Source organism: Diadema antillarum, unplaced genomic scaffold (genome assembly GCF_040938485.1).
Source record: "Diadema antillarum isolate AM-2024a unplaced genomic scaffold, OU_Dant_1.0 seq00001659_RagTag, whole genome shotgun sequence".
In the NCBI taxonomy this organism is placed as follows: domain Eukaryota; kingdom Metazoa; phylum Echinodermata; class Echinoidea; order Diadematoida; family Diadematidae; genus Diadema; species Diadema antillarum.
The window spans coordinates 1042050-1056426 of record NW_027272359.1 but is presented as its reverse complement, the minus strand read 5'-3'; the positions used below and the strand labels follow the sequence as shown (position 1 = coordinate 1056426).

The window sequence follows — 14377 nt, the reverse complement described above, 5'->3', positions numbered from 1 at the left end:
TCGAGTGGAATTGACGAAACCAAATATTGGTGGTATGGGCGCGAAGAAGTGCATGATGTGGCTGAATGCAATTCCCATCACAAAGTGGCTACGTTTTTCAGTATTTGAATGTGGTACTCTTGAATCCACGCGCAACAAATTCATCTCTGTTGACAGTTGTTAATACTTCACGAATAAACCATCCAAAACTCGAAAACCCAAGTAAAAAGTGTAAACAGCTGTGAACGATGTTGGGGAGAGTAATCCTGGTTCATCCGAAGAGGGATCTAATTGCCCAATTCAATGTCAAAATTGTATTCAAAATGATGCAGGCTTGATTTTCTATTCACTTATAGTGACTTCCGGCTGTTCTCCTAAGCACTGTGCACTTTCCGACAGTTTCCTCCCCAAAAGGTCTCAAGGAAGAGTGAATGAATGGATCACAATTAATTTATCGTGTATGGTTTTGCGTGTATGTGAGAGATGGTCCATGTTTGTATAATCTATCTGCTGGATGTACAGGTTTCTTGATCGTTGCATCTGAAGTGAACAGCGGTGAAACTTCTTATTAATTGCTCTTCGAGTATAAGGAGAGTGAAGCCGCATAAGTACAAATATTTTGGATGATCGTGTACGTGTCAGAGTCTTGTGTGTGTTTGAACGTATGTGGATTGTGTTTGAATTTGCTTTCCAGGACGAAAAGTACAAGAGAACTACATGTACGTCATTTGAAAGTATAAAAGTATAGGCCGGCATTTCATTGCAGGCGCAGTTCTTAGCTGTCAGGTGATCAGCGAACTGCTTAAAAGAATGGTGACTGTCAGTAGCAGATGATCATCAAAAATGTGTGTCTGTATTTGCTCGTGTGTGTGCGTTGTGTGTGTATGTATTTTCCGAACAAATGTTTCTGTACGATCGCTCAAATTGCCTTTGCGCCAGTGCCGTCGCGTCTAGTACCGCACTGCTCTGCGCTCTATCTATATAGCGCCCCCGCACTCCGAGAATGGGATTAGCTATAGTTTCATATCTTTGCATGATAAACATTCTGCGCTAAAGTCACCTTGTAGGAGCCTATCTCGATCATGTCTGTTTTTCAGGAGGCTAACCTCACTAGAACAAATTGTCATTAGAAAGATTGAAATGTATGAGTGTTTTGTTATCATAGATTAGATTTTTTATACATTGGGTGTTCTATGTTTGGCAGTATTTTATTGGCAATAAAGTGTGTGTGGTAAGACAAGCTGGACGTTTCTCGCATTTCTTACTTCTCCGCGTATTACACCCTCAAGTCAACGGGTACTTTCGTCAACATTAACATTGTTTTGATAACTTGGCAGCCACCATAAAAATGGAGACTAATGTGTCAAGATGGCGGGATCATGTCTTCGAACATAATCTGCATGATCTGTGTTCTGTACAAAAAGAGTGTCAGACACAGTGTGTGTATAATATACACAGTGTACATGTATATCTAAAGATATACGTGTTACACTAACCACAATCACATTTCAATCCTCGAGTTGAAGAAATACTGGAATAGTTGCTGATAGAATAACAAACAACAATTTTATTACAAGTCTAGGAAACTGAAATAGAGTATATATGAGAATAAATGTCATCAGCTGAAGTTGCATCTACCTGCATATAGCGCGACAAAGAAACAAAAGAAAAATGCACACTTTTCTCCTTTCCGTCTCTCCGTTCTCTCTCCATCTCTTTCTCCCTCACTCTATCTATCTGCCTATCTGTCTATCTATCTATCTATCTATCTATCCATCTGTCTGTCTATGTCTATCTATCTATATATATATATATATATTTATCTATCTATCTATCTATCCATCTGTCTATCTATGCCTATCTATCTATCTGTCTATTTGTCTGTCTATCTATCTATACTCTCTCTCTATCTATAGGTATTCTCTATCTTTCTATCTAATCTATCTATCTGTCTATCTATTCATTTATCTATCTATCTATCTATCTATCTATCAATCTATCTCTGATTCTGTCCTTCTACCTTCATACATAATTCTTACTCTCTCCCCCGTCGTCTTTGCATTTTAAAGTCACCAGCATATTAAGCGGCAATGGAAATAGTAATAGAGGGAGAAAAAGAGAAATATCCACATTTGCTTCTCTGCTATGATATAGGCAAGCCGCGACTCTCATACCAGCACACACACATGCACACCACATACTCACACACAGCGAAAAGATGCCTCGCACCATTTGGGAAATAGTTCTCTGCAGTATAATGGTCACATATATAGCATTCCTCTACGATTAAGATTAATACAAGGCGGTTTTACATGACCGTGAACATGTGTTACATTATCAGGGGAACGTCTGAGCCCGCGTCCTACGGGACTCCACAAAAATTGTACAGTGGCAGAAGGAAAGAAGAGGGAGAGGGAGACAACAAAAACATAAAGAGGGAAAGAGAAGAGATGGGGAGGGAGAGATAAAGGGAGGGAAATATATATAAGCTACCCGAAAGACGACACAAGTGATAGATTTCTGTTTCTTCGGCTGTATTGTCCGACCCTCCGAACGGCACCAAAATTTTCTAAAACGGGCGCGTCTAATCTTTGTCGGAATGTCCGAGGAATGTCCGCTGCCCATTCGTGTCCCTAAAAATAAACGCAGAAGGGACGTTGCAAATGGAAAAAAGAGAGGTTGAGATAGAGACGTTAGCTGCCTGCCATGCATACCTCACGTCATCAGAACACTTCACAAACGTCCATTTATCATCCGCGTTAAGTGACAAAATGGCGACAAACACACACACGCACACACACTCACACACACACACACACACCCATATACCTGTATATATAGGCCTCTATATTACATATATATATATATATATATATATATATATATATATATATATATATATAAATATCTATATTTATATTATATGTACAGATATATATATATATTATATATATATATATATAAACAATTCTTCCTTTTTATTTAAGACTGAGCGGTTTTGATGAAACTGCATCAATTTGTTTTGTCTATATAATCTGTATTTAAAAAAAAAACACTTCTTCCTAAAACTTGTTTTCATCCTTAGACCACATGGGGATAAAATGGGAAAAAAAGAAAAGAATGGAAAGTCTCTTAAATTATCTACGTATTCCGTCATTCTGTGAGAAGTGATTAATTTAGGGGCCTATTTTTGTCTGTTTCTTGCTGTTGTTGTTGTTTTCTTCAGGCAGGGGTTCATGCAGGGAAACGAAAAGAAGAACTCTGAACCTGCTACTATCTTTGTTATGCTTGTTTGATCAAGTTTTCGTAACATTCTTTTTGTGTTTCCCTTTTTTTAGCATTCACCATTTTAGCAGTACCAATACATGTATAGCCATCTTTGCTAAAAAAAAAAAAAAAAAAAACACTGACAACGTGACTATTTATTATTAGTTGTTTCGTGGAGCCATCAATATCATGGGGGTCATTTCTAACAGTAGTTATTTTTGTCTTGAATGCATGGACACAGGGGAACACTACAGGTAGGCTATGATCGGCCACAACGATGACAAAGTTTGTGTGTGTGTGTGTCAGGGTGGTCCACAACTTGAAATTTGAGCATGTTGCTAGCTCAGATGTATGTGCACGGAGCGCAAGTCACGAGCACCTAGTAAGCAATATTTCACAGCTTATCTCTCTTTGTGCTGCTTACATTCAATGTTCTCTCTCATGTTTTGCACACAAATATCTAAGTATAAGGTATTTTGATCGTGTGTTACGTTTTGCACATGTTTTTCACATGTTTGAATACATTTTATTTTGAGCTTGTTGCAAATTCTTGGGGATGTTGCGCAACATGTTGCTGGTTTTTGAGGATGTTGCTAAAGAATTGAGGATGTTGCACAAGAGTTTGAGCATGTTGCAGCGACATGCTGAAACCCCTTGTGGACCACCCTAGTGTGTGTGTGTGTGTGTGTGTGTGTGTGTGTGTGTTTTGTTTGTTTGCTTTTTGTATGTAAATAGTCTTGAATATTCAAGTAGTTGTATGCACTCCTTGACAGGAGATATTCTGTTTCGTATATTCATTTTCTTTATGCACACGTTCAAGCGAATGTACAGCAACAAAAGAAATCGAAATAAAACAAAAATTTGGAGAAAAAAATACAGATGGTTATTCCGAAGGTTTATTCATCCGAAAATGAAATAAGGTTCGTTAATCCCAAAATGAAATGAGGTTCGTTATTCTGAAGGTTCGTTAAAGAATAAGGTTCGCCAGTACGCACCTTCTTTTCATTTTCGGATTAACGAACCTTCGTATTGACGAACCTTCGGAATAACGCAGGACCGCGCCATGATGGGTAATCGGTATTTCTAATCTCCCTTTTGTTGTCTTCCCTTTAATCCACAGAATTATAATTCCAAGGTCTCTAGTATAAATACAGAACTCTTCTGACTGGATGTAAGGGTAACTCTTGCCCTTAATCTGGGGGCATCAGCTGAGGGAAATAAAGGATATTAAGTCGAAAGAGCTTGAGGTGAAGTTATGGCACTGGATCTCTGGATCTACAAGAATAATGTTCAGTTCTTAGAAACACATACTGCCATAAGAGAGTCTCTCTGTTCGTATTTAAAAGTAGAATTCATTAAAAAAATCAAACAGCCACAAACCACTTACATAATCAACATTTACAAGAAAGATGAGCTTTTAACCCTGATTTGAATGAAAATTTATCAAAATCTGTAATGTCTAATGTTTAGGGGAAATTTGTTCCATAATGCTAGTGCCATTTTTGAAATGTGAAAAGTGTGGATTTGACACTTATTTCAGAGAGTAGATTCTTTGACTTTGAACGTAGATTACGATCGGGCTGATGTATATGGCTCATTAAGTTCACTGAGATCAGCAGGGATATTTCCATAAATGCATTTGAATACAAGCTTAAGAACCTTGAACTTGATATGAGCCCTTATCGGCAACAGATGTAGATTACGAAGGATAGGAGTTATATGTTCAGATTTTCTTTTGCGTGTTACAAGCCCTGCGACCGAATTTGGTATTTATTTATTCATTTTTACTTATTTATTTATTCACGATTCATTTATTTATCTATCTATTTACAGATAGAGATTACGAAGGATATGAGTTATGTGTTCAGATTCATTTTGCTTTTTACAAGCCCTGCTGTTGATTTTAGTTATTCATTTATTTATTTATTTACTTAGTTATTTATTTATTTATCTTTTCCTCGTTGGAATCCTTCGAGCTGGGATTCCAGAACTCCAATGAGCAAACCGTTGTTATTATTCAAGTGACTAAAATTGACTAAGAAATATAAATGATGACGCACATTGCAATTACATTATATAATATTTCTCTGTGCTCTATGCACGAAGGCTATAAAAGGAGTGTAGGTATCATAGAATAATGCTGTGCTAACCAAGGAAACTTGAAATCAAATTATCCTTGAAACCAGAGAATCTTTGTAAGAATGACGAATTCATTCAGCGAATCGTAAGTTAGGAATCTGGCAAGTTTGTTGTCCTGCAATTCAACAGATGCAGCCGTCAAAGGACCCGCCAACCTAACAAAATCTATTCATCATCTTTCATTGATAAACTTATAAAGGGTTTTCAAAAGATTCCTAGCAGGTATGGGTTTGTCCTTTAACCCTTTCTGTGCTAGTGAGACAAATGTGCACTTATTTCACACATATATCTATGGATAGGAAATCAATTTGGCACGCAGAGAGTTAACTCACAAAAATATGTCAGAGGTAGCTATTTCACATTTCTTCAGCGTATCAAAATCATGTATATTGTATACAGTAACTTGTTGACATGCTACCAAAAAGTGCTTGTTGTATGAGTGGGAGACTGGTGTTAGAGAGCGTGAACTGAAACATGTGTTTAGCGAGGCATGGGGTCATCCCACAAGACCGACACCCATGAGTCATGCAGCCCACGAGTTAGGACTCGTGGGCTGCATGACGTGGGCTCACAGCCCACGAGTTCGACACTAGGCAAATAAAGCACATGAGACCGACACTAGGTAAAAACAGCCCACGAGTTCGACAGATACATTACGGGGTCTAATGTGTCGGTCTCGTGGGCCTTGTTTGCTTAGTTTCGAACTCATGACCTGTATGACTCGTGCGCTGTATAACTTGTGGGCTGTATGACTCGCGGGTGTCGATCTCGTGACGTGCACCCGAATTAATCTGTATGGGAATGATGCAGTTTTGGATTGGTTGAATTCCATTCACTTCACACCACAATCAATCCGGAACCTAAAAATTATGACTAAATCAATGAGGAAGGAATTTCTAAATCCAATTTTCAAACGATAAATGATCTCATATTCCCATAATTCCATGCACGCTATTCCGTTAATAATATCATATGGCGCTGCGTGTAATTCTTGCTCAAACGTGGTACGTGAAGGTGATAAAATGCAAGTAATTGCGCTATCATGTCGAACTGACCAGTGTGTAGATATTTCCCAATGCTACATTATACGAAACTAATACCACATACATCGCGTGTGTATCAAGATGGCAATATATGCTAACGAACGCCAATTGATATCTGGATACCTTGGCCGATGAACGGCTGAGCTGAGGGAAATAACACATTTGAACGTCACAAGGTAGGTAAATTCATGCAGAAGCCCTCAGGTAAATCTCAACAATTTTCTCTCAATATTGGTACATTTTTGAGTGAATACAAGAGTCGCCGAATCCATCCCGAGTCAATGCCCTCATCTAAAAATTGCAAAATTTTACATTCCACAAAACGCATACACGCGATTAATTGTTACTTTATTTTTTTTTCACACGGAAGAGCTGTAGAAACTCACAAGCAAAAGCGAATGTTAAAACTATATGTGTATGTATGTATAGATAAACACAAAACGCATATACATATGTTTAAACTATGTGTATATGTGTGTATATATATATATATATATATACATATTCATGCTGTTGCTTATTTCTATTCCATATACCTCTGATAGTGCTACACCCTCTGCCTCTACTCCTTGTAGCTATCTCAGGTTGTGCACTGTGAATACTCGTTCAATACGTAGTAAGTCAGCATCTGTATTTGATTTCATCTGTGAAGGAAAGGCTGATATGACAGATAATGACTCTGCGCTCATCCATGATATCGTCCCTACTGGTCACCGATTTGTTCATTGTCCGCGTATTGGTCGTCGTGGTGGAGGAACTGCCCTCCTTTTTAAGGACGCTCTTGATGTCCATCAATTTCTTGCTGGTGAAAAGAGATCATTTGAGTTTGCGTATTTACCACATATCACTCAAATCTTTCAAACTTGATCTCATAAATATTTACAGGCCGCCATATTCTGATGCTCATCCTATATCAATGTCTACTTTTATATCTGAATTTAATGAGTTTATACAAGAGTATTTGTTATGTCAACATACCTGTTGATTTTAATGTTCATGAGGATATGGATAATTATGAGTCTAGGTCATTTTCAGATTTGCTTGAGTCATTTGCTTGTATTCAGCATGTTGATTTTAGTACTCATTTACGTGGTCACACTTTAGATTTGGTTATATCTCGTAAGTCAGACAACATAATTGTGGGTCGACCGTGGCCTGGTCCTTTACTGTCTGATCATTTCTCTGTTATGTGTGAGCTTAATTCAGTGAAGCCACATGCACCATCTAAGAAAATTTCTTATCGCAAAATTGGCTGTATAGATTTAGATTCATTGAAGCATGATGTGGCTAACAGTTTATTATGTACAGACACTCCTGACGATCTTACAGAGTTGGTTATCTTATACAATGATACACTTACTTCAATTTTGGACAAACATGCACCTTTGATTACCAAGGCTGTGTCATCTCATCCACGGGTACCATGGTTCACAGATGATGTAAGAACACAAAAAAGAAAAAGAAGGAAAGCTGAGAAGAAATGGTTGAGAACGAAATCTCCTCTTGATTATGAGAATTTCAAAGCTGCCCGTAATAGAACTTTATTTGTTATGAATAGTGCCCGTCGTACATATTACTCTCAAATGATCAAAGAAAATAGTTCAGATCAAAGGTGTCTTTTCAATGTTACTAAATTACTGCTGAATATGACAAAGCTTCATGTTGTAATACCTCACCATATTGATAAGAGGACATTTGTTGATGATCTGGGAAAATTCTTCTGTGATAAGATAGTAAAAATTCATTCTCAGATTGAGTCCTCTGTAGATGATGGGATTTGTCCTTTTGATGATATAGATTTTCAGATTTCACACAATGCAAACTTCAATCATTTCAAAATGTTATCTGTAAGGGATGTTGAGAAATTAGTTTCTAGTCTGAGCAAAAAGTCCTGCTCCTTGGATCCCATGCCAACAAACCTTGTTTTGCATTGCACAGAATCACTCCTCCCGGTCTTTACTAAACTCATCAATGTGTCTCTCTCCAGTGGTCTCTTTCCATCTGAGTGGAAAATGGCACTAGTTAGGCCACTTCTCAAACGTGGTATGGAAGTGAGTTATGACAACCTAAGACCAGTTAGCAATCTACAATATGTATCAAAACTGGTTGAAGGAGCTGCTACTCAGCAGATTTTAGAACACCTACAGGGTAATGAATTGCTTCCTTGTATGCAGTCCGCATACAGGCAGTTTCATAGCACAGAAACGGCCTTAGTTAAGATCAAGAATGATATTTTATTGGCTATGGATGATAAAAAGGTAACATTTTTGGTATTGCTCGATTTAAGTGCTGCATTTGATACTATCGATCATGGGATATTAGTGAATACATTACATTCATCTTTTGGCATGAGTGAGTCTGTCCTTGCATGGATTGAGTCTTATCTTTTTAACAGACAGCAAAAGATTATGATAGAGGATGTAATGTCAAAGAATTTTGATGTTCCATACGGGGTGCCTCAGGGGTCACGCCTTGGGCCCCTTCTTTTTACACTTTATACAAGTAATCTGATCAAGGGTATTCAATGTTGTTTCTCAAATATTTCTTGTCATTGTTATGCTGACGATACACAGTTGTATATTTCCTTCAGTCCTGATGGTGAACAACACATTGATAGTATTTCAAACTTAGAATCCTGTATATGTTATGTCCGTTCTTGGATGTCCAAACATAAGTTAATGCTTAATGATGGGAAGACTGAGTTTCTTGTTGTTGGGACACCAAGACAAGTAGCAAAGCTGGATATTAGTAAGATATCAGTTGGAGATTTGGAAGTTAAACCATCGAGCTCGTGAAAAACCTGGGTGTATGGCTTGATTCTCGTTTAAACATGGGAAGCATATATCAACCACGTGCAAGTCTGCTTTTTATATGTTGCATAACTTGCGTCACATTCGTAGATATTTGAGCCAGGAAGACGCTGAAACTCTTGTTCACGCATTCATTAGCAATAGGCTTGATTATTGTAATGGGCTATTGTTTGGTTTACCAGATTCACAGATAACCAAGCTTCAGCGTGTGCAGAATGCATGTGCGAGACTTGTGTCCAGTTCGTCAAAATTTTCACATATTACACTTGTTTTGAAGAAGTTACATTGGTTGCCAGTAAGACAGAGAATTGTATTTAAATTTTTGATACTCGTTTATAAAGTATTGCATGGTCAAGCACCTGGTTATTTATCAGAATTGATATCAATGAAATCACACTCATATTCTCATAATTTACGAAGTACACAGGATAAGTTGCTTCTAAAGCAATCTCACTTAAAAACGAAAGTAACTTTAGGGGATTGTGCCTTCAGCTGTGCTGCTCCAAAACTTTGGAATAAATTACCTGAGAAACTGAGGAAGGCATCATCACTTGTTGTCTTCAAATCTTTATTGAAGACATATCTTTTTTCAGAAGCCTTTGATTAATTTGTTATTTATTTTTCGTGTGTCTAATCAGTGACAGGAGCTCTGTTACATCACAGCGCAGTAGAGTATATTTACATAGTAGCTGCGCTATACAAATTTGTCTAATTATTAATTATTATTATTACCTCCCTTAATTTCTGTTTCACCTGTGTGTACGACATATAAATTGAAGAGAAGACATTAATGACACAATCTTATCCAAAAAAAATCTACCCCCTACAACATCCTTTGTCATATATATATATATATATATATATATATATATATATATATATATATATATATATTTGTATACATATAAACATACACATTACTATAATATATAAATAGAACATATACACAAACATATTACATACATGTACATGTTGTTCATACTAAGAGTGCATGATGTAGCTTGATTCTCAATCATATTACATAACACAAGGAATGTTGATACACAGGACACACAAATAAGACAAGACAGTGTATACCGCTCGAGATTGTTTGAATTACTGGGTTCATCACATTTATTTTGTACCACTGTCGCTCCCGCCCCTCCTCACATCACAACGGTAGGGGGAGGAGGTGAAACGGGGAGAGGAGAGAACACACATTTCTCTCTGGGGGGGGGGGGGGGGGGGGCTGCCAGCAAGTTATGGTCTCTATATGGGTAAAAAGGTTTGAACACATCTCGTACACCAGAAACAAATCGGCAACACAACCAGTGGGTGTATTAATAGTGGCCATCTGCAACCACTATTGCAAATAACCTTAACATGAAAAGAAAGAAAGAAAAAAAAGAACATGCACACTTCAACAGATACACTGCGTGTAATCCCAACTGCTGTACTGTTACTAACTGTATGATAATTGCCTCTGTAATTATAAGGTTATCTAATCTGTTTGAGTTCACTTTTTTTCTCTCTCTAATTTGCTGTCATTTCATTTTCCTTCCCACTTGCCTGCCTTTTAGCACAAAGATCACATGATTTACTTTTTTCTTCCATGCTACTGTTTTCCATTCTCTGCTATGAAACTGTAACAGAAATAGGGTCAAATAATTGTACTTTTATAAACATGAAAGCCACTAATATAAACAGAAAGTCTCCACATTTCAACCAGATATCACCGGGCTGGCTTTTTATCTGCCATTTCTGCGAAAAACAGGGTCGTAATTTTGAACTCAGGATTGAAAAGTCAAAACTTTCTAATCACCGATTGCGTGTTGCCAGAAGTGCCATCAAACTCACAATTTCAATTCCTGTTCGAGCATTGGTCCATACCTTTTCCCATTTTACTACACATACACCAAAAAACAAACCATCTTCTTACTTCAAGCTGTCGATTCTACATTTACTCCGGAATGATCGATCAATACACTTCTTCACACTTCTTCCAACTCATGTTCACGACAGGTTCACAACGTATAAATCTCATGTTGGGGGAAAAAAAAATAACAACAAACAATACAGAAATAATTGAAAATAACAGCAGAAAGAGATATTCAAATTGTTCCATACCTTGATAAATGCAATGTTAATATTGACAATAATGAATAGATAATAAGCATGTATTACATGATTGTGATTACCACATCTCAATTGGGATACCAGGATCCTAAACCAATCTACATCATTTACAAATTTCTCCTCGCATCACATACACCTTCTACAGTCTTTGATAAACATACCTCTCATTTTGTGGGCAGCAGTGGTCTGGCTTGAAAGAACCATTCCATTCAGGTATTTTTCACACAATTCATCTCAGTTGAAAAAAGAAACACTTCTCCCTGCGCAAATTTCAGACATCGGTCACAAATTCTTCCGATTCCAGTCAATTCCTCGCTACAAACCATTCACCTGAAGTTCCACGCTCATCGCAAATTTCTGAATGCTCACAACGTATAATATATGCAAATTGATTTATACTCTGGGAATTTAAGCTGGGCTTCAAACAAGAAGAATTAAATATATACCTGGCTTTGTTTTCTGTTAATCATTTGGACAATCACGTATGATTTCACATCACAGGAGCTGGGCGAGCAATATGCAGACATACTACAAAGAGCACAACATTCACTTGACATATAAAACACAAAACAATGAATCTAAAGTTATATCTTCCCGCTTTGTATCCACACCCCTATTAGTAGTAACAATTAAAAAAAAAAAATCTGAATTGTTTTCAACGTATGAAGTTCCTTCTTCAACTGTGGAATCAATCTAGGCTGCTACAGACTTATACTGGAATTTTCCATGTGTCATTTTCCTCAGAAATAAGCACAGACATTAATTTGTCTTTTTATGGTACATTTTACAAATGTGGCTGGAAATCAAAAAAATAGCGCAAATACTTCCACATCTCACATATTCGACTGGCATGGCTGCCACTTCCCTCTCATCTTTCCTACTCAAAAGTTTCAAAAACACAAATATATTATCAATGACATAAAAAATACAATATGTAACTAGAGCACTACATATACCATTGACTGAAAAGTGAATAACTTTTCCTTTATTCCACTAATACAAAAAAAATATAGGAATAACAAAGTTAAAAACTAATTTCACGAACTAAATCCTATCTGGAAAAAAATTCCTAAGTAGCTTTGGACCACATATAGAATTTCACGGAGGAAAGCTCAAAATCTTGTAAGTCCATGTCTCTTTTGTTGTTTTCTCTTTTTCCTGCCAAGTCTATAGTTATCTCGTCATCACTTCACAATTTGCAAAATTTTTTTTTATGTGTAAATGACTTGCACAGTTTATACGACTATATATATATCACTAGCACAGGTACCAAGTTTGTGAAGCGCCATTCTATTTCATCCCGTCATTCTCACACATGGTACCGTTCTGGCCAGTTTTTTTAGCTTTTACTCAACTACATTCATCTGACATCTTTGTGTACATATATATATAAATTCTTTTTTCTCCTCACACTCTCTCTCTCTCACTCTCTCTCTCTCATTTCATCAGATTAATCAGAAAATCCTGTAAATATCGATTCGAAAGAGATGCACTTGCCGCCTGAATGTTTTTTTGATGACATAATCATTTTGGTGTGCTTTTTTTCTCCCCTTCCTTCTCTCAATCCCAGCAAAAAAGGTAAAATATTGGAGTTAGGGTACAACTGTTTGTTTGGGGCGGGTACCGTCGGTCGCCTCCCACGATGTGCCGCACCACCTGCAGATGCAGACTGCCAATGCAATTTACATACCGTAGTAGCCTGGCTGTGCGCCGGGCATCATGTTAGGCATACCCGGTGCCATGCCAGGCATCATACCGGGCTGTGGTACCATGCCGGGCATGGCGCCGGGGGGCATGGCGCCGGGCGGCATCCCTGGCGCCATGCCTGGACCTGCGGTGATCATGAGCTGTGGCTCATCTACGAGAAAATAAACAGACATGAAAGTGATTTCAACAGTTATTAAGTGTCAGATGCACAGTCATAGATATATATATATATATATATACACACACACACACATATATATATATATATGTACATGTATATAGACAGCTCTCTTTACACAAGGTTGAAAAGGTCTTCATGTGCTTCCAAGTGGTGCAAACAAATCTTTGCACAGACAAAGGGAAGTAATATAATTATTTCATATTGTAGTAGTGACATTACTTCCCTTGGCACTAGCAAAAGATTGCATACAGAACTTGTGTACACATATTACAGACTACAACAATGAGAAACACTATCGTTGAGGGCAAAAAAGTCATATGTGGAATCCAAACATACAAATGAAAATTTCTCGCAACTGAACAGAAAACATGCAGTCAAAATAATCTATCCTATCATTATGTCAGTGAAAACTTGAAAAAGTCTTGTGTTCAAGCAGTTATTAGTGATTGTATGAGATCTTGCCACACTTACAATATACAAGAGGTTTGTTCTCACTTAACAATCTTGTATTCAAGCAATTATGAGTGACATATGATATCTCTCCCCTTCCTTGTCTCAATCCCTCAATCCCCAATTCCAGACTTACAATATACAAGAGGTTGGTTCTCATTTTACAATCTTGTATTTAAGCAATTATTAGTGATGTATTGAGATCTTGTCAGACTTACTATATACAAGAGGTTGGTTCTCATTTTACAATCTTGTATTTAAGCAATTATTATTAGTGATGTATTGAGATCTTGTCAGACTTACTATATACAAGAGGTTGGTTCTCATTTTACAATCTTGTATTCAAGGAATTGTTAGTGATGTATGAGATCTTGTCAGACTTACTATATACAAGAGGTTGGTTCTCATTTTACAATCTTGTATTCAAGGAATTGTTAGTGATGTATGAGATCTTGTCAGACTTACTATATACAAGAGGTTGGTTCTCATTTTACAATCTTGTATTTAAGCAATTATTATTAGTGATGTATTGAGATCTTGTCAGACTTACTATATACAAGAGGTTGGTTCTCATTTTACAATCTTGTATTCAAGGAATTGTTAGTGATGTATGAGATCTTGTCAGACTTACTATATACAAGAGGTTGGTTCTCATTTTACAATCTTGTATTCAAGGAATTGTTAGT

At 37.1% G+C, this 14377-nt stretch overlaps 1 protein-coding gene across 1 annotated transcript in view; it reads right to left on the bottom strand.

Annotated features, from left to right (window-relative positions):
• Positions 1–10482: 10482 nt before the first annotated feature.
• LOC139711421 (clathrin heavy chain 1-like) overlaps positions 10483–14377 on the bottom strand; it is a 60707-nt gene continuing 56812 nt past the window's right edge. Inside the window, exon 28 of the mRNA XM_071623304.1 lies at positions 10483–13211. Coding sequence (XP_071479405.1) covers positions 13036–13211 — 176 coding nt within the window. The 3' untranslated portion in view covers positions 10483–13035. The remainder of the gene's footprint in view (positions 13212–14377) is intronic.